The sequence below is a fragment of the Vombatus ursinus genome, unplaced genomic scaffold, assembly GCF_900497805.2.
Source record: "Vombatus ursinus unplaced genomic scaffold, bare-nosed wombat genome assembly UNPS02006019.1, whole genome shotgun sequence".
Taxonomy (NCBI): Eukaryota; Metazoa; Chordata; class Mammalia; order Diprotodontia; family Vombatidae; genus Vombatus; species Vombatus ursinus.
This window is the reverse complement of record NW_020945797.1, coordinates 1-21,519: the sequence shown is the minus strand read 5'-3', so window position 1 is coordinate 21,519 and position 21,519 is coordinate 1. Positions and strand designations below refer to the sequence as shown.

At 43.7% G+C, this 21,519-nt stretch overlaps 1 protein-coding gene across 1 annotated transcript; it reads right to left on the bottom strand.

The window, feature by feature from the left end:
• Nucleotides 1-266: 266 nt before the first annotated feature.
• Nucleotides 267-11,195, bottom strand: LOC114032934 (disabled homolog 2-interacting protein-like). The gene is made up of 5 exons (XM_027848393.1): nt 11,131-11,195; nt 10,884-11,037; nt 5,754-5,852; nt 3,248-3,799; nt 267-352 (listed from the first exon to the last, which is right to left on the bottom strand). Exons 1-5 carry the CDS (start codon nt 11,178-11,180, stop codon nt 299-301), a joined length of 909 nt encoding a protein of 302 aa, XP_027704194.1. The 5' UTR covers nt 11,181-11,195; the 3' UTR covers nt 267-298.
• Nucleotides 11,196-21,519: the final 10,324 nt, after the last annotated feature.

Here is a 21,519-nt window from a genome sequence, read left to right as displayed (position 1 = left end):
CTAAGAAAACTAAACCAAGATTTAGTTATCTGGATTCCAGCCATTATTCTTGGCCTTGAAAGGTAGGGTTGCAATAGCCTGGGAGCCAGGCTTAAATCAAGGCTTAAAGATGGAGAACATAAACTCAAAAACGTTAGCACCAAAAGGGACCTTAGATATCACCCAGCCCAATTCCTTTGTGTGAAAGGGAAGGAAACTGAGATTTAGAAAGTGAAAGATAGGGGATACATTTACCTTACATTTCCCACAAAGGTGCTAATATGATGTGGGATCACAGGGCCTGGGATCAAATCCTGGCTCAGTTACTTGTTACTCTTATGATTTCGGACAAGTACTTAACCTTGTTCATCATCTGTAAAACGAGGAGGTTAGAAGAGATCATTCTTAAGGTCCTTTCCCTGCTCTAAATCTTATGATCAACAATCTAATTATATTTAAATATGAGAGAGGCAGGTACTCCTCCAGGGACGGTTGCATTGATAGATTCAGCGAGACTGAGAGGCTGAGTCCCTCATGTATTTATCAGTGCAGTGAACAGGCTTAGCCATAGATCTTATCTTCTACCCAAAGCCTGGTGTGATAGGGCTATTTCTTTGACTGTCTATTTTTTTTTTCTTGGCACTTGGTACCAAGTTTCCCTTCAAGTGAACCTCAGGCCTAAGGGGAAAAAAATCTGGCTTCTCTAAATATGAGCTGAGGTTTGTCCCTTTCTTAAGGTCTGAAGGCAGCTGCCATCTCTGGTTCACATGACTCACAAGATATCCCCTACAAATGAAGATCAAGTATCATCCATTTTAGAGAATGGATGACTAAGGTACTGGTTGAAAAATCACCCTCCTTAGGCCACAAGGTGAGGTAACCCAGTCAAACACAGGTACTTTTCCCAGTGTCCAATCTAAGGATGGCATAGACTGACTTGGTTTGGGGTTTGGCCCCCAGGAAGGAGGAGGAGGAGAAAGAAACCTCCTTCTTTACAGAGGCATAGACCAGAAGTAGGGTGAGTGTGAGCATGATAAAAGTCAAGAGAACGTGTCAGATATGAGGGAGACATGTCAGAAGAGTAGAAAGAATAGTAGAAAGAGTCACAAAATCCATGTTATAGATGCACAGAATATTAAAGCTAGAAGGAGACATAGGAGGCCAACTGGTTCAACTCCCCTCATTTTATGATGTGAGGCCCAAACAGAGAAGCCACTTGTCCAAGGTTGCTAATACACGGCAGTATTCAAATCTAGGTCTTTTGACCCCAATCCTATTGCTCTTTTTACTATATCACACCGACTCTCCAGTGTTTCGTGGGCAGCTCTGCTTCTCATGCTAAGGTCGTATGGAGGATGTCCTTAAGTGTGGGCAAGGGACTTCCTTTTTGACCCTCTCCAGAGCAGGAAGAGCTAATGTTAGAGGTCTGAGGCCCAGGATACTGGCTGCTGACCCAGCTTCCAGAAGCAAGGTCTAACCAGATCAGAACTAGGGGCAGTAGCCCCTCCTCTCCCATCTTGAATACCAACCATTTCTGATGGCATTAATCTTTGGTAATGAGCAGGTACCAGCAGGTTCCACAGAGCCAGCAGGGGAGAGACAGTTTCCTACTTGCCCAACAAATTATCCTCCTCCCCAAGTGCTGACTAACTTTCTTAGATGAAGAGTTCAGTTAATTGGGACTCTGACAGGGGCTTTGATCTGGGTATACTCAAAGGAGAGGAGAGGCAGCTTGTCTTAGTAGAAAGAGCCCTGCCCTTGGAGTAAAGAGATTGCATTTTGCCATTAACTCACTGTGTAACCCAGGGCAGGACAGTTCCCTTTAATGGGCCTCAGTTTCTCAGTTTTTACCCTTTGGTAAAATAGAGGGGCTGGATAAAGCAATCTCTGAAATCCCTTTTAGTGTTGCTAGTCTGTAAGAGTAAGAAAGCTAAAGTGCCTAACTTCCAACGTAGGCATCTAGTTTCAGGGAGGAAAAAGTCCCTACATCATCATCATCCCTGTCCCTTCACATGTTAGACTGGGACTGCAAATCCTACAGCAATCATGGTCCTTCCACAGAGGCAAGAACCTAGAAGTAATATTCAGCCCCACACCTGCTGTGTGCACATTCAACCTGGATATTGGGTCTGACGTCAGAGTTACTTCTCTTAAGCTTCAGTTTCACCCCTAGTACTATGGACAAAGAAGGCCCCAACAGGTAGGAATTTCACCAGGAGGCAGTTTTGGAACAGTGAAAATTGCATTAGGAGTCACACCTGAGCTTTATTCCTAGCTCTGTTACCTTGGATATGCCCATTTACCTTGTGGAGACCCCATTTTCTCACCTATAAAATGAGGGAGTTTGACAAGATCAAGAGTTCTTAACCATTTTTTGTGTTGGGGTGCCCACTTTGGCAGTTTGGTGAAGCATATGGACCCCTTCTTAGAATGATGTTTTTTAAATGCATAAAACACATATGATTACAAAGGGAAGCAATTACATTGAAATGCAGATATTAAAATATATATATTTAAAAAATTAATAGACACCCCCAGTTAAAAATCCCTGGATTGCATGGTCTCTAGGGTCCCTCAAAACCTTTACAACTATGTGTTGCAGTGGACAGAGCACTAGGTCTGGAGTCAGGAAGACCTGAGTTCAAGGTTGGCCTCAGATACTCACTAGCTTTGTGACACTGGACTCTGCTTCAGTTTCCTCAACTGTAAAATTGTGATAACAGCACCTACCTCCCAGGGCTGTTGTGGGGCTCAAATGAGATAATAACTGGAAAGCGCTTAGCACAGTGCCTGGCACATATTAAGAGCTCTATAATATAAATATATTTAGAAATAATATATTTATAATAGTTATATAAATTAATATATATAATTATATTTATAATATGATATAAATAAGTATAAATATAATATAAAGAGCTAGCTATTAATATTACATTCATTCTGTCCTCCATATTTTATCACTCCATGTTCTAAAGTCTCTTCCAGTGCTGAAATTCTATGTTCTAAGGTCCTTCCAGCTCAGCATTTTATGTTGCATGTTCTAACATTCTGTCACTGTACTCTCTCCTTGGAGAGAGGGAGGGAAAGTAAACTCTGGGTGATGACTGGCTTGTCTACACATCTCCTTTAGGACTCCAGTCCCCGAGTCAAGCATCATAAGTAAGAAAGCAGACTGTACTTTCCACAGGACTCTGTGTGTGTGTGTGCGCGCTATACACATGTACCTAGCTGGGGCCATGAAGGACATGCAGGGTTTGGCTTGTACCTTTGCCTTCCCAGTGCTCTGTAGGATGTGCACCAGGGCTGACGCCATCTCCTCCTTGTTCTTGACGCTCAGCACAGGTTCCAGTGCGGAGCACAGAGCCATATAGTTGTTGGTGATATACTCAGCAAATTCCTTATACATCTCCATAGGGAGGATGCTGACAGTCTGGTATCGGGACTTGATACGGATCATAGGGCCAGGACTCTTGCCCTTAGGGTTGGGTGTCACTACAGGGTACCATTTCTCCACAAACTGCCGCCCCGACACTGAGGCCACGGCCAGGTTCACCAGCCCCAGGTAGTTGTTCTTGTCCTTTTTCTTCTTCTTGTCAGTCTCCTTGTACAAGTGCACTGTGATATTCCTGAGTGGTGGCAGATTGTTAAACTCAAAGTGTTCCCCCCAGAAGACATTGTCTGTCTTTAGCTTACATGTAGTCCGTGCATAAAGGACATCATCCAGGCACAGTTCACATAAATACTTCTTCTTGGCTGGGAGGTCCTTTGCTTCGATGACCCAGAGCTTCAGCATGTGCTCCACCCTCCGACTGTTGTCCTAGGAAGCACACGGATAGAGAGATTAGGCAGGGAGCAATGATTCTCTTTCCTCTCCACTATACACTCCAACCAACCCATAGGCAAATGTGGTCCTCCTCCTGTACTTTTTTTTAAAATGGCCCAGCTAACCAGAGTTAATTTGAGTCATAAAATGTAAGAGCTGGGAAAAAAAAAAAAACCTTAAAACATATTACGTTAAAACAGAGAGCTTAGAATTTTGGAGCTGGAAGAGATGTTAGAAATGAGAACAAAGAACACAAAATGTTATAATTGAGTCTATGGAAAACAGAATATTAGAACATAAAACGAAGAATGTTAGGCCTATAATTGACCTTAGAGGTCATCTTGTCCAACCTCTTCATTTTACAGATTGAGAAACTAAGGCCCACAGAAAGGATAATTCATCTGCTTTGGCTGTCTGAAACTGAAATTGCCAAAATGTACTATGAATTTGGTATCAAAAGAACAGTAGATTAGTGGGTCTTCTATAAACCTCTTTCCTTTTACTTTCTGGATTGTCCTTAACTTCATGTCTTGAATGAGAAACAAATTAACTTAAGAAGACACATGGCCAACAATAATGTTTTGTGGAAAATTAGACAGAGAAGAAGTCATCTTTTTGGGGACCCAAAACAGTAAAGCAGATTATTTTAACAGAGTTGTATAAAAGGAGGTAGCAGGTCAGGGTATAAAGAAGAGCTGACTGAGAATCAGGGGATTCAGGTTTTAATCCTTCCTTATATCACAAACTAGACCTTGGTCAATTCATTTAATGTTCCTGAGCCTCAGGGTCCTCACTTGCTCAATGAGAGAGTTGGCTTAGATGATGCTTAAGGTCCCATCCAGTTCTAACATTCTATGCTCTATGTTTTCACATTCCACATTCTAAAATATCTTTCAGCTTTAACATGCTAATGTTTTCCATTTTCTTTTTTAAAAATCCCTTCTAACTCCAACTTTCTATGATTTTTCTGACTCCATTGAGTAGGACTTTTCATCCTACTCCTCAACAGTAGGGAGTGAGGGGGGGGAGACAGGGAGGAAAGGAGGGAGAGAGAAAGAGTGAGAGATTGCAAAGAATCTGAAATGGAAATCAGAGAGTTTTAGGGAGAATGGAGGCTTGGTAGAGAAAGGGAATGTTTAGAAAGAGCATCCACACTTCCTAGCAGGTTTTTAAAACCTCTGCAAGTACAATTGTTTCTGAAAGTCACTTTGGAGATTTCAACCATGGCTGAAAAACATTTCTCTCCCCAATAAATGTGGGGATGTCTAGGATGAGATAAGGCAGATAGGTGGCACAGTGGATATAGTGCTGGGACTCACCCTTCTGAGTTCAAATCTGGCCTCAGACACTTACTAACTGCGTGACCCTAGGCAAGTCACTTAATCTTGTGTGCCTCAGTTTTCTCATCTGCAAAATGAGCTGGGGAAGTAAATGGCAAGCCACTCTAGTATCTTTGCCAAGAAAACCCAAAATGGAGTCATGAAGAGTCGGACATGACAAATGAGTGAACAACAACAAAACTAGAATGAGACGCCAGGGAATATTTAATATCAATGTGGTTAATTTGATATTGTACCCCCAATCCCAGGAGACATAGCTGGAAAGGGACCTGGATGCCCAGTAATATGTCCAATCATGGACCACCATATATCTCAGGAGAGCACATTTTATCATCCTGTTCAGTCCTGTACCTCCACACAGAACTTCCCTTAACCCATTCCTGAGATAATCACTTCCTGCCACATTCTTGTGTTCTCTTCCTTGGCATCTCCAAACTTCTGTACCTCTGCAGATCTAATTTCAATCTCCCCACCTGGGTAGAGATGACATAGCCTGCCACCAGGGTTGAAATCTGACCAAAGCAGGGTGTTTCCCACAAATGGCAATGTGGTCCCAGGGGGAAGAGGAGATTCAGGGACCAAGCCACTCACTCAATCCCTGATTTTACCTTGTTCGGATGCACAGCTCGACGAAGGTTCTCCATCCATTTATCCCGCTCGGCTGCAGATCGGCAGGAAAAACACTTACTTCCTGAGGAAGTTGTTACCTGTGTGGAAAGGAACAGGGATGGTGTGATAACCAAACAGGTAGCTTACGTTTACATGCTGGCAGCTCCAAGGACATAGAATGCCTGGGAGATACACATGGGCACATACACATGCACACATACATACAGACACACATATGTGGAGGCGGGAGGATGCCCTCTTCCTTTCCTAAGGAACTGCCTTCTTAATCAAACATTCTCAGAATATCAAAAAGGGAAATGACCTTACAGATCACCCAATCATTAAGAGTTGGAAGGGACCTCTGAGACAGTTTAGTCTAAACCCCTTCATTTTATATATGAAGCACCTAAAGCTCAGAGAGGAGAAGGAAATCTATGAAGGTAACACAGCTAAGTAGAAATCCCTGAATTCTATCCCTGGTCCAGCACTATTGTTTCCTCTCTCATTTAATACAAAACTTCATCTTACACGTTGAGGAAACTGACAGGGCAGACCAGGGAACAGATTCACATCAGGTCTTCTGACTCTAAGATCACAATCCAACACCATCTGAAAGGATATTTACATCCGTTCATAAACTGTTCTCCTATCCATAAGTCTGATAAATAATATGGTCCATGTTGTTCTAATTTTCTTGTAAAATCTCTCTTTATATCTAGGTCACGTATACATTTTGACCTTATCTTGGCAAATGGTGTGAGATATTGGTCCATACCCAGTTTCTACCACACTGATTTTTAGTTTTCCCAACAATTTTGAGGGGAGGGAAGAAAAAAAAAAGAAATTTGCATGATAATTTTGTTGAATATTTGAAAGGAATAGCAAGTTATGCATAGCAGATTTGGAATTTCATGTACAATCATCTTTTTTGTTGTAATATGCTATAGAAATGTTTGTTTTATTCCATAAATTAAAAATAAAATAAAATAAAGAAAGGATATTTAGATTTCAGAGGTGTAAGGAGCTTAGAGCTCATGTAGTGCAGCCACCTCACTTTACAGATAAGGAAATGGGGGTTCAGAAATGAAAAGTGACTAGTTCAAGGTTACAAAGGTAATAGATAGCAGAGTCAGAATTCAAACCCAGGTTTTCTGATTCCAAATCCAGGTTGTTTTTCACTATACCATGCTGCCTATATGAAGGATTATGAACAACAACTATCACCATAATAATAATAATTCACAATTACATAGTGTTTTAAGGTTTGCAAAGTGCTTTTCTCACAACAATCCTGTAAGGTATTAGCAAGGGTTATGAATCTAAAAGTTATAGGATGTGTGCCTGGGAGGGGCCTTAGAGATGCTCTTATCCAGGCCACTTGTTTTACAGAGGAGGAGATGGAAGGGGAAATGATTGGCCTGGGTCACAGAGTTAATAAGTAAAAGAGACTAGAAGCCAGGTCTCCTGAGCCTAAATCTGGGCTGTTTCTACCACAGCACAACCCACCAGGGAAGAAAAGGGCCAGGAAGGAGCAGCAAAACAAAGACAAATCAAAGACAAAGACACACACACACACACACACACACACACACACACACACACACACACAGAGTCTCTCCTAGAGTCACAGCTCCCTAGCAGCTTCTGACTTGCTCTCCCATAAGAGATGCTCTCTTCTTCCTCCTCCACCAGCACCATCAATAGGCACCTGACTGGCAGAGGGGCAGTCGTGTTTTGGGGGCCAAGCACCAAGTCATGAGTTTGCAGGGACCAGAAAGGAAAATGCAGGACTCATTAACTTCCATGATGCAACTTATTTACATGAATATATCCATCCCTCAGATGGATGGTTCCACTAATTAAGCATAATTATCAAGGGGGTTCATCTTTCGAGAAATGATCTCATAGTGGGGGCTAAAGGAACTAATGGAGGAGAAAGAAGGAGAAGCCAAGTCACTGGCACTGGTCCATCCTCAGTGCCTGAGACGAGGAGCCTTTGAAGTCACTACTGTCTTCCTGAACGTAGACCCACTCTGAGACTGATTCATCAAGCCTCCTGTTGAGCAGAGCTCATCAGACTGGGGCCAGCCCAGCTCAGAGAGGATTTCAGGAGAGAAAGAGATTTATTTTATTTTATTTATTCTCAAGGTTCTAGAGTCATTCCTTTTTTTTTTAAATTTTTTTTAATTCATGGAATAAAATAAGAATTTCCATAACATAGTATAATAAAAAAGATGATTGCACATGAAACTGCAACTCTACTATGTACAATTTGCTACTCCTTTTAAATACATAATAAAGTTATCATGTAAAATTTCTTTCCCCCCCTTTTTTTTCTTCCCTTAGCCCCCAGTTGATTGGAATAATGAGGAAGATGACAGTAGCTCACTTTTCTATAGTGCTTTTTAGTTTACAAAGCATTTTTCTCCCTTCCCATTACTGTACTGTTCCTGTACTGTCATCCCCATTTATCATGGGAAAACTGAACCTCTTAGAAGTTAAGCAAGACACTTAAATGATAACTGCTTTGTTAACCTTAACATGTTATGTAAATGTCACTCATTTATACAGGAGTATAAGTTTATACAGTAGTAATAACTACAGTAGTAGTTATTATTGTTGGTCTAAATCTGCAGTTTCAATGGTGTAGGCAAGCCCTTCTATCAATGCTGATCAGCAACCATTCTACAGGTTACAGTCTTGGAGAGCGTGCTATAGCAATGAGAAGTTAAATGACTTGTCCAGGGTCACAGAGTTAATGTGTCAGAGATAAAATGTGAACCCTGGTCTTCCTAACTTCAAAACCAGATCTCTATGGGCTATACTAGTGATGCCAAACTCAAATAAAAATGGGGCCACTAAACTATGTATCAGGATCCCTGTAGACTTAGAAAACTACATATCTACATTATTGAGGACAGCTGGGTGGCACAGTGGATCAAATGCTGGGCCTGGAGTCAAGAACACCCGACTTCCAATCCAGCTTAGTAGGTGTGTGATGCTGGGCAAGTCATTTACCCTGTTTGTCTCAGTTTACTCATCTGTGAAGTGGTCTGGAGAAGGAAATAGCAAATCACTCTAGTATCTTTGCCAAGAAAACCCCAAATGGGATCATGAAGAGTTGGGTGATGAACAATAACAAATGTTCTACTGTATTTTTATTTATTTTGTTTAATATTGCATTTTAACCTAGTTCAGTGAGCAGTGTGTTTGACTCCTCTGTGCTGCCTCTCATAATTATCCCTGATTTACTTGTTACTTACACAAGATAAAATACATACTAAGAGAATAAGTTAGGATTTAAACCTAGGTCTCCTGATTCTATGTCTAGCTTCCATTCTCTTTTCCCACATTGCCTCCCTTAGAGCCCAGCCTTAATACACCATTCTACAAAAGCACTTATATATGTTATCTCATTTGGTCCTTAAAACATCCCTATGGAGCAGGCTAAGAATTAAAATGCCTATTTTACAGATGAAGAAAACTGAAGTTCAAAGACAGAATAAATGGCTCATCAGCACTGACACAGTTGAAGACAGCAGAATTCTCCTAAGGGCTCAATAAGGGCTCCTCTCCTTCTCTCTGGTTCCCTGTCCCATCCCAAGCCACGAGGAGCTCTATCGGGAAAAGGAAGCTTCTGGTCCTGAGCCTCCCTGAGGGATCTGACATCTTGGCCAAATGAGAGGCAGCCCTCCTGTCCCACTCCAGGTCAGGCAGGATAGAAAGAAGTTAGATTCTGCCTCTTCCACTTCAGCTGGAAGCAGTTTCTTTTGGATTATTTTCTGCTGTTCCAATGGCATCAACTATTCTTAAGTGATGGGAGTGAGAGAAGAGACGCCCCTGCTTTCTGTTTTCCCTTGATGCTCTGCCACTAACCATAAATTAATTATTTTCTTTTTTTTTTCTCTCTTCCTTCCTTTCCACCAACTCTTATTATATGCCAGATGCACAGACAAGAATCTCACAGGAAGAGAAGGCACGCAGGGGGTAGAATATGCATGCACAGGAGGGCCAGCATAGATGCCATCATGTACAAAGTACATGCACTGACGGACACAAAGCACTGTGCTGGGTGCTAGAGAAGATGCTAAATTTTGACAGGGCCATGCTATGGGGCATGACACATGTTTTAATTACTATGATATGAAACAGAGTATCCTAACTGCCAAAGGGAGGTACACAATGATGTCTGAGATAGGAAAAGGAAAGGGTTGTTATTGATTTGGTGGGAGGGGGTATCATGGATGATTTCTTAGAAGAGGCATCATCTGAGCTGGGTAAGATTTCACCAAGTATGGGGGAGGGGAGATTTCATGTGCCAGGAACGACATGAGCAAAAGCATGATTCAGACAAGTTGGGATACATAATAGGAGAGTGAGTGATACAGTTTGGTTGGAGCACAGAAAATCAAGGCTCACAGGACATTAGACTTAGAAACCATCTTGTCCAACCTCTTTATTTTACAGACAAAGAAAGTGAGGCCCAGAGAAGGGAAATAATTTACCAGAACTTACACAAAAGAGTGAGTGGCAAAGCCAGGATTTTAATCTCAGGTCTGCTAACTCTAAATCCAGTCTTCTTTCATGACTATGCAGCTACCTCTACATGCCTTTATTGAGTATGAGATAAATTTAGGAAGACAGAGTGAAGATGGATTATTGGCATGGGGGTGGGGGAGGGGGGAGGGAAACCTCGAATGCCAGGCTAAGGAGCCTGACTTTTATTCAGTAGGCAATAGGGGACTTGCAGGTTTGGGGGGGCAGCTAGGTGGCACAATGGATAGAGTGCCAGCTGGGAGACAGGAAGACCTGATTTTAAGTCCGGCCACAGGCAAGTACTAGCTGTGTGACCCTGGGTAAGTCATTTAAGCCCTGTGCCTCAGTCTCTTCAACTGTAAAATGAGGATAATAATAGAACCTACCTCCATAATGTATGGAGGATCAAATGAGATCAAATTATAAAGCACAGTGCCTGGCACATAGTCAGCACTGAAAAATGTAAGCTGTTATTAGAGGAGGAGGAAGTGTAAGAGAGGCCACTGGTAGGCCAGACAAGAAAGAAGATAGCACCCAGGGGATTCCACTCTTCCCTCCTGACCTGGAGCAATTCCTCCATTCCAGGATCTTACCTCAAAGCAGTAGTCCTGGCCCAGGATGCTGCTATGAACAGGCTTGATCACAACTTCCTCCTCCATGCTGAGATCCAGCGCCTCCACTGCGCTACTCGGACTGAGCAAGGACTCGTGGGACCTCGATTCCTTCAGCCTCGGCATCAGATGGGATCTGGATGGGCACGGACAGGGGAAGGGAAAGACTATTAATTAATCCCATCCAGGGACATCCTAGCCTCTTCTCCCCAAATGTCTACACCCTCACCTCCTCACTCCCACTTTACTGCAGCTTTCTGTGAGAAAAGCTGCTTCCATTTCTGATGGAAAGAACACTCGAGTCAGAAAGATGGGAGGTCTGGAATGGACTCTCGATGAATTCACCTAATGACGCAGTTAGCCAATGACACAGGTAGCAAGGATTGATTCTTGTTTGGAAAGCCTATCCATACTTCACTGGATTGGGGGCTGGAAGGGACCTTAAAGATCATCCACTGTTTCCCAATCTTTTCAAAGATGCAGACTTTTTAACATTAAAAAAAAAATTCAAAAACATCCATTACAATAGCTGTATGGATCAGGTGACCGAGAAAATATATTACAGGGCTTGGACATCCTACAATAACTCCCTCCTCCACATCTCCCTTGCACTCTGCCCCCTCCCTCAACCCCCATCATTGGTCTGCTGCTCACAGGATGGGAACCACTTGATCTAGTCCAGGGGTGGGAAACCTGTGGTCTTGAGGCCACATGTGGCCCTCTCAGTCCTCAAGTGCAGTCCTTTGACTGAATCCAAACTTCACAAAACAAAACCTCGTAATAAAAGAATTTGTTCTGTAAAACTTGGACTCAGTTAAAAGGCTGCACCCAAGGACCAAGAAGGCCACATGTGGCCTCAAGGCTGCAGGTTCCCTACCCCTCTAGTCTAAACCCTTAATTTCTTAATTTTGTAGTAGCTCAGAGAGGTTAGGGGAACTGCCCAAGGTCACCGAGCTATCTGGGATTTGAGCTGGGATTTAAACCCAAGTCTTCTGATTTAAAATCAGTTTGTGTGCCACTACATCATTTTTCAAGACTGTAGGAGAGGCTGCTGGGGCAGGAATTGGGTGTGGCCCTTGGTGTGGGTGGGTAGAACACGTCATTTCATGCACATGTAGACAAACACAAACACACCTGGGAGTGGGTGAGGAATGGTGCCATTCAATCAATCAGGCAGGGTTCTTCCTCTAAGACCTTCACATTATCTTTACTGGGAATTTCCATTTAAGGTTCCTTTCCATCTAATCTCTCTATAACTTGTCTATACCTAGTTATTTACATGTCATCTCCCCCATTAGAATAGGAATTCCTTAAGAGCAGGGATTCCTTTGCCTTTCTTTGAAGCCCCAGGTGCTTAGCATAGTGCCTGGCAAACAGGAAGTTCTTAATAAAATACTTGTTGAGCTGACTAAAATGAAGGGCTCATAACCTAGTGATGGTCTCTAATACCCAGTTCGGACATTCTGAGATTCTAAAGGCCTCAGCAGGCTGGGCTCCTGCCCATCTCTCCCAGGAGGGGTGTGCCAACAAGACAGAATCATAGAACCATCACACAGAACCTTTGTAGCTGAAGAAATCTTAAGAACATAGGATATTAGAGATCATCTAGTCTAACACTTTCCATATTAAAGATGAGGAATCAGAGCTTGTGAGGAAAAGTGGCAAGAAACACAGTGAATTTTAGTGGCAGATTCAGGAACTGAATCCAAGTTGTCCTTCAGCCTAGTGCCCTTTCCACTATATTTACTTGGCCCATGTAGGGTTCCAGGCTAGGACCTGCTTTCTATCTCTTATATCTATAGGTTCCATCACCCTCTGTGCGTGTTTCTGAGAGAAGGGCATGAAGAGAAAGTTCCAGTCTGTGCCTTGCACCCACACTTCCATACCTGGAAGGAACTTTGAGAGGTCATAAATCTTCCTGTTTATAGCTTGTCTGTACATGGCAGTTTGCATGTTGTCTCTCCCACTGGACTGTGAGCTTCCTGAGGGCAGGGCCTGGCCCACAAGGAGTGTTAGATAAGCGCTTGTTGATTTGATTAAGTCAGAGACTACATTTGTGAGTTCTTACCACTCCCAGCTCTAAAACCTTAGAAAGTCCACATTCTTGAGAAACTCCAGACCCTCTCTCTCATAACATGCACCTGCTCTGTAAGACATATGTGACCTTCCCTGTGCCAGACCAACCCAGGACCCATAGGAGCACTAGGGAATCTCCTCTAGTTTTGGTTGGTCCAGGGGCCCCCAGAGTCCAGAGGATATGGCTCTCCCTGAGAATCTAGGAGAACCCACAGGAGTTTCTGAACCAACTTTGTGACATGGTCTGGGGATGTAAACTACCACTATATCCTTATTTTAGCCTGTCTGGTTTGGCCCATCCCAGACCACCAGCCCATAATGGCAGGAGACAGAAGGGCTGACACAGCCCAGAATGGACTAGAGTTTTTTTTTTTTTTAACAAGTGTTTCACATCTGTCCCTTCTTCTTCACTGCTGCCACCCTACTCAAACCCTCACTACCTCCCACAATGATTATTGTAATAATAGCACATTTACATAGCAATTTCCTTACAACATCCTGAGGAGGTGAATAGTGTCAGTTATAACCATCCTTATTTTATAGATGAGGAAACTGAAGCTCAGAAAGGATCATGGGATTGTAGATTTAGAGCTAGAAGAGAGACCTTAGTTTCAAGCCTATCCTCCACCCCTCCTTTTACAGATGAGGAAACTGAGGCTCAGAAAGGGGAAAGGACTTGCCTAGGATCATGCAGGTACAAAGCAAAAGAACTAAGAATCGAACACAGGTCCTCCTACTCCCAAATGGGTGCTCTTCCCATTACATCATGGCTGAACTTAGTGAGTCTCATGCCTTTCCTGAACTAGACAGACAGCTCGAGTCTTCTCTCAGAGGGCCCATTGGTCAAAGTAGCCTGTCAACCCCCATCTACAACCAGCTCCTTAGCTCTGTGATGATCTCCCTGAGCACAGGTCCCCAAGTGTTTACAGAGAGACAATGATAAATAAGGCCCTATTGGCTTCATCGATTCCTAGAAATTCATTTGCGCCCTTGCCCCCTAAGATCTCCAGACTCCTCCACAAGGAAACCCACTGGGGCAAGAGGGTGGGATCAGGGGCAACTGGCTAGGGCAATGCACCTGGAGAATAGAAAGGTCACCCAGAGGAGGAAGATAAGTATGTCTGTCTCCAAATGTCACTGCCAGTGAATAAACCATTTGTCATTCACACCCAGCAAGTCCCCACTTCTTAGACCTTACCCTGAGATGGCACAGTCCCTAGGTCTATCAGAAGTCAGAGAATCAAAGGATTTAAGATTAGAAGAGACCTTAGAGATCACCTTGTTCACCTCTCTTATTTTACTGAGAAGAAACCTGAAGCCCGGGAAGGAGAAGAAGTGTGGCCAAGGTGACATAAAGAGTAGCAAAGTAATAAAGGGGGGGAGGAAGGAGGGAAGGGAGGGAAGGAAGAAAGGGAAGGAGGGAGGGAGAGAGGAAGGAAAGAAAGGAGGGAGGGAGGAGGAAGGAGGGAAGGAAGGAAGGAAGGAAGGGAAGGAAGGAAGGAAGGAAGGAAGGAAGGAAGGAAGGAAGGAAGGACCAACCATTACCCAAGCAGGCTGGTGCTAATAATACCAGCCCTATCATTAAATCCCTGTGTGAACCTGGACAAAATTGCTTCCCTTCTTCTCTGAGCCTCATTTTTCTTCTCTGTAAAATGATGGGGTTAAATTAGATGACCTCTCACCAAGTAAAGACAATATGAGCTCTAAAGATGGAACTCTAAAATGATAAGACACCTATGATCAACAATCACACTGGGCCCACAGTCTACTCCTCCCCAAACTCTATCCTTGATAGTGGCCAACACAGAGCAGGTTCTGTTAGAGAACTCACTTTTTTCTCCCTGAACACCTTTTGTAGGAAGAATCAGAGCACAAAGCCATGAGGCCTCTCCATACACCTAATCAACATATATGAAAGAGGCAGCACGTGGCAGTAGAGAACTGGTCTAACGTTCAAGAAGATCTGAGTTCAAGATCTCCACATCCTGTGGCTGTAACCACTCCTTGCAAGTCACGTAACCTCTTGCTGCCCCAGGTAACTTTTATACCCTAAACTCCAGAGAAGGTGGCCAGCCATCTGCATTGGTAAAGGAAGTACTTCTACAACAAAAACTGAATTAAAAAAATAAATCTATAGATGAGCACTGGTTTTGGAATCAGATAACCCATTTTCAAATCCTGACTCTGTTTTCCTTATCTGTAGAATGAGGGGGGTAAGACTTGATTTCCAGCTTTAAATGCTCTGACATTAGGAACCTTTTGGTTTCTACTCCATGAGATTGAAATGGCCAGTGTTGGTTAATTGCAATATATACTTTTCAAAGTGTACGGAAAAGGAGAAGAAATAGTTGCCATCATTACAAAATGCAAGCAGGCCCAATTTCAAGTTTTAGCTGGGTTTTCCCAGACAGAATTTTAATTCCTACAAGGTGTAGCTCCAGGTCTTCCATCCTAGCATTTAGTTCACAGCACATTCCAGCCCTGGGCTAGACACAAGGTTGGTGAGTACTTATTGACTTGCTGACTGATGGATAAGGAGATGCGATAGTTGACTGAGGGCAGTTACTTTCAATCTATTCCAGGGACAGAAAGATAGAACAGAGGACCTCCAAGGCTGATTCCTTGCCCATGATCTCATCTGACCCTCAGACCATTCCCTGAGTGCTGTACCCATTTTTTTAAACAAAAACTGAGGTCTAGCCTGGAAAGTTCATAAGGTATAGAGATGGAAGGCCCCTTAGAGATAGTGTAATCTAATTTCCCACATTAGGAAATGGGAGCCTAGAAAAGGTCACATAGATAGCAAATAGCAGACTGGATTGAACCCAAGTCTTTTGACTTCAGATTCAGTGCCTTTTCTCTGACACAGAACAATTGACTGGGTGGGATTAGAACCTGGATTCCTGACTCCCCACCTAGTATTGAAAACCAGAAAACTGTCCTTTATTTTAAAATTCTTAGGAAGCCTAGGACAAATTTCATTTTTTTTTCTGGCATAGGCTCCTCTTCACTCAGCTAGCTGTTTTTCCAAAAAGACTTTCACCCCAAACAACCCATTGTCTTCCCACCTTGGGATGTTCACCCATGATCAGAACAAACTCCCTTTTTTCTTTAGGTTGGAAAATGCCTTTATCCTGAATCTGGACCTATCTAGCCATAGCTAGCCCTTCCACAGAACCTCAAAACTGGAAAGGACCCCTGATGTCATGGAGTGCAACCTTGGGCAAACCACTTGTAAAATGGTGGGGGTAGGATTGAATTGGATGATTTCTAAAGTCCCATCTAGCTCTAAGATTCTGCGTCTAAACAAGAATGCCATCTACTGAGAAGTGGTCGTGGAAATTTCTACTTGAAGACCTCATGGTGGAGGCCACTGTCTCTTAAGTCAGCCTGTCCCTTACTTGGGGACAGTTATAATTGTTAGGAAGTTTTTCTTAGTATTGAGACAAAACTTGCTTCTCTGAACCTCCCTTCCCCCAGTACTCCTAGTTTTGCTCCTTGAGTCAAGTAGAATAATGAAAAGTGTGCTAGATCTTGAGTAAGACCCAAGTTCAAATCCTAGCTTTGCTACTTGCTAGCTGTATGATCTTAGGTAAGTCATTTAACTTCTCTGGGCCTCAGTTTCCTCATCTATAAAATGAGGGAGTTGAATTAGATGGCTTTTAAGTTGACTTCTAGATCATCTTCCTTCCACTGGACAGCCATTCAGACACTTAAGACAGATATCGTACTATGGGTCTCCCCCTATCCCAAGGCTTTACTTCTCTAGTCTGAACATACTTCTAGCTTCTTTGGCTGACCACTCCAAGTCCTTCACCATCCTGATCACCCTCCTCTGGATGCCCTCTAATTGATCACTTCCATCTGGCTCTGAAGAGCAGTGAACTGTCCCCTGGTCATGTGATGCCCACCCCAGGAGCACAGGCCTTGATGTAAACATATGGTTCTCTGCTCTGGGCCTGCCAGTCATTTCCACAGAATCCCTGCTCTGACTCTTTGCGGCTCAGTTTCAAGGACTGTTGTGAACATTTTAACAAACACGGCAAATGGTCCCCCCTCTCAGAAGACAGCCCATCGATCCTGAGGGGAAATAACCTTGTTATCCGTGTGGGTTCTGTTCCGGGGACTCCAGCGGGGAGGCCGCTGCAGCCTGGTTATTAAAGCAAGATGTTTGCCACTTGAAAGCACAGAGGAAAGATCCCATTCCTGGCACCAATTGGACACATTTCCATCCGACATTCCAAAGCATCTTTCTGGCAGTCTTTCCTCTCCCCTCCCTCCAAACAGGGGACAAGCTGAGGAAACAGCAGTAGTCAAACAGTAACAGACATAAACGGGCTTGTTCAGATTGAGTGGGTGGCAAAGACCCTGGCCCAGGGATGGAAGGATTGGCTCCTAGGCTTCATGCCAAATTTGGTCATAGAATTTAGAACTAGAAGGGCCCTTAGAACAAAAAAAATTTTTTTTTTAAATCCATAGACTATTTGAGCTGTAAGGGACCTTGGAACATAGAATGTCCCAGCTGGAAGGGACCTTAGCCCATATGACAGTAAAAAATGGAGAAAATGGAATATTAGAACTGGAAGAGACATTAGAACACAGAACATCAGAATTTAAAGGATCTTTAGAAGACAGAATGTCAGAATTAGCAGAGACTAGAGAGATAACCTTGCCCAAATCCCTTATTTTACAGACAAGGAAACTGAGGTCCAGAGATGTCCAATGGGTCTCGCCCGTGGCCACACAGTGAGGTAGTGGCATAGTCTAGAACCCAGGTCCTCTGACTTCAAGTCCACATCTCTCTCCACATAGCAGGCTATCCTACTAAAAGTGCCCAATTCTTTCTGTCTCCCCAAATCTGAACATGTGGATTATGGATAGAAGCATGAAATATGTCCCCTGGGGACCATTTAGCTTTACTTAGATGAAGTCACAGGCTGAGGGAGAAGGCAACATCAATTGCATTTCACAGAAGCTGCCTTCCTCTATAAACTTTAGAAGAGAATCACTCCATTTGGCGAAAGTGAGGCTACAGAACCACAATGCCACTGCACCCATACACAGGATAAGATAATGAGGTTGAAAACATCATTTGAATAAATAGATGAGGAAGTTTATGAATTTCCAAAGTGCCCAGCCCAGGGACATTCCCAAACCTTCCTTGCCAGATCATAAAGGAGACAAGGGGCGGTGACTGGAGGACAACAGAAGCCAGGAGTTACTTGAGAAAGAGCCTGGGAAGTGTAGGGGGCCAGGGGAAGGACACTAGGGTTCCAGTTCTGTCCCCTCCTGATGCGTGCTGTGTTCTGGAGGAAGGCACTCTACCAGCCTGCTCAAGCTCCAGCAAACATTTTCTACTCTACATTCTAACATGCTATGTTTGAAGGTTTTAACATTTTACATTTTAAGGTTCTTTGCCGCTTCTATGTCCAGAAACTCTTTCCAAGAGTGATTTCCATAGCTGTGCCTCCTTATTTCACTCACAGAACCCTACTACAACCATGACAGGCAGCAATTTCAGGATGAGAATAACAATAGTAGCTCACTTTTATATAGTGCTTTAAGGTTAGCAAAGCACATTGTGAGGGAGGGGGAGTGAAGGGAGGAATATGCATTTAAATATGCATTTAATAAGTGCCAGGTACTGTACTAAGCACTTTTACAAGTACCTCATTTGATCCTCACAATGACCCTGGCAGGTAGGTGCTATTATTATCTCCATTTTACAGATAAGGAAACTGAAGCAGAGGTTAAGTGACTTGTCCAGAGTCACAGAGCTAGTGTCTGAGACTTCATTTGAACTCAGATCTTCCTAATTCCAGGTCTTTACACTATCTCATCTGATTCTCACAACCAGTTTGTGAAACAGGTATCATCCCCCTCATTCCCCAAATACTATCCCCATTTTACAGATGAGCACAATGTCTTGCCCATAGCAGGTGCTTAATAAAGAGGAATTGAATTTAATTAAGGGAACTGGGGCTCAGACTCAACCCAGGTGTTAATCTGGTAAGTGGCAAAGCTGGGTCAAAAGATCAGATTTCCCAACTCCAAGACCTTTATGACATCATTACTCCATTAAATTACTTAGGCGTGGAGCAGCTAAGTGGCTCAGTAGATAGAGCACCAGCCCTGGAGTACCAAGTACCTGAGTTCAAAACTGGCCTCAGACACTTACTAGCTATGTGACCCTGGGCAAGTCACTTACTCCCAAATGCCCCCCCCCCCCCCCAAAAAAAACCCCAAACAAACTTAAATAAATAAATTACTTAGGCAGGCACAGAGCCTCTGTGCCCCAGAGAGAAGGGAATCTTCCAGGGTAACTAGACTTTCTACTAAGGGCAATAGCAATCAGGCTAGTTCTGGGGATGAAAGCCATTGTGTCTAACTAATAAGCCTGCGCCTTCAGCACCGACCCTATCTATCTCTACTGGAGACAAGCAGCCAGATAAGGCCAAGAAAAATGAAACTAACAAGCTGTCAATAATTTCTTTACATGGGGCTAGTTTAAGTCTGAAATCTCACAAAAATAGAAGATGATGAAATCATAGAGAGAGCACTGGGTTTGAGGCTGGAGGACCTGTATTCAAATCCGTGCTGTCTGTTATTTATTACTTGTGTTGTCAGGAGGAAATCATTTAATCTCTCTGGGCCTATGTTTCCTCCTGAGTTAGACTAGATGACCCCATATGGTCCCCTCTGACTCTAAATCTAGAATCCTAGGACTGCCATTGTGTGGTAAAGAGGGAGGGCAAATATCATTACTCCCATTTAAAAAGGAGGAAACCCCCCAGAAGCAGAAGTCACCTGCCTGAAGTGACATATTGAGCATGAATGGAGAACCCTGGTTTCCAAAATCCCATTCTAATGCTTTTTTTTTTTCTGCCACAATGCACTACTTCTCAAGTCAAATATTTCTCCAAATTCAAGCTGTGCGGCAACATTTGCATATAACTGCTTCCCTACTCAGTCCTTTATCCCCAGGGTCACTTGGCTAAGAGCTCCTAATAAGCATCTCTCCGAGGGAAATGCAGCAATGTTCAGACCATCAGTGTCCTTGAAACACAGAAGCCAGTCATCCCCGCCCACCTAAAAGAATATAATGAAAGGGCCGGCCTAACTCTGCCTGGGTCTCAGAAGGGCTGGTGAACCCTGGCCCACTTGGAGGTAAGTGCCCCAGAATTCCCTACTAACAGAAGTTCCTTCTCTGACAGGCACCACCAAAGGCAGTTCTCAGGACTACAGGCCCATTCTAGACGTCTGCTCTGCCGTGACAACTCCAAACAGGACAGGACCGCCTCTGCACCTCTCCCACACCTCCCTCGAATCAATCCTCTAGAGCAATGAGGAGCCCCAGAAGTCAGGGCCCCCAGTTGTTCAGGGGGCCTTGTCACCCACTGTTCCAAGGTCCCTCCCGGGTCTCACGATCCTGCATTTTATTTGTTAACATTAGATGCTCCAGTCCTTCCAGCTCCACACTGTTTTAACACAGTAGTTATGCTCCAACATTCTACATCCTAGGTTCCTCCCAGCTCTTTTCCAACATCCTATTTCCAATGTTTCCTTCTAGCTCTAACAGTCCTTGCTTTACCCTATGTTCTTTTTTTTAATTTTTAAAATTTTTTTTTATTTTTTTTATACCCTATGTTCTAAGGTCCCTTTCCAGCCCTAAAATTCTATGCTCTGCTGTCCCTTTGGGCTCTGATATCCCGCAATCCTCTAATACAAACATGGAATATTACAAAAGAGATGGAGGAACCAAAACCTTTTCCCTAGATCTATCTTTCAGTCTTGTCATGCCATCACACAGAAGGGAAGCCATCCCTGAGCTGCCTGGGGTGTGGCTCTTCCCTTCCTCACAGTACTCCCAAGCAAGTCCTCCGACCCCATTTCTCCCCCCCCCATTCCTGTTTCTCTAGGAAAGGCTTTAAAACAAAACCAAAAACCCCCCAGAACTTCTTAGACTCTAAGACCTAGTCCCTGCCCTACTGGCCAAATCACTGCTGTGGGCTCAAGCTCACAGGGCCTTCAGACTTCTTCCCCTCCTCCTTTCCTCCTTCTCTCTCACTGTCCCTTTCTCTCGCTTGAGCAGCTCGTGGCTGCCAGGCAGAGCCCACAATACACTCACAGCTTAGCTCAGCTCCGGCCCCACCATTGGCTGCTCCTGTAACTGGGTAGGAGAGGCAGCAATTCCCAGGCAAGGGGCTCTGACAGCTGCTGCTTATAGCCACTGTGCAGGACACACACGTACACCGATACACATGCACAGGATGATGCCCTCTAGACTCATGAATATATAACACAGATACACACAGACTCAAACATACACTGCCACCTGTCCATCCCAGACACACAAACATAGTTATATAGGAATACACTCATTCTACCCCCCCCTCACCATAGACACACCAGCAGACACACAAAGACCCATAAAATATATTTCACCACCACCACCACCAGAGATCCAAAAAGATCCCAAAAAGAAAAAGTAACACCCCTACACACACACACACACACACACACACACACACACACACACACA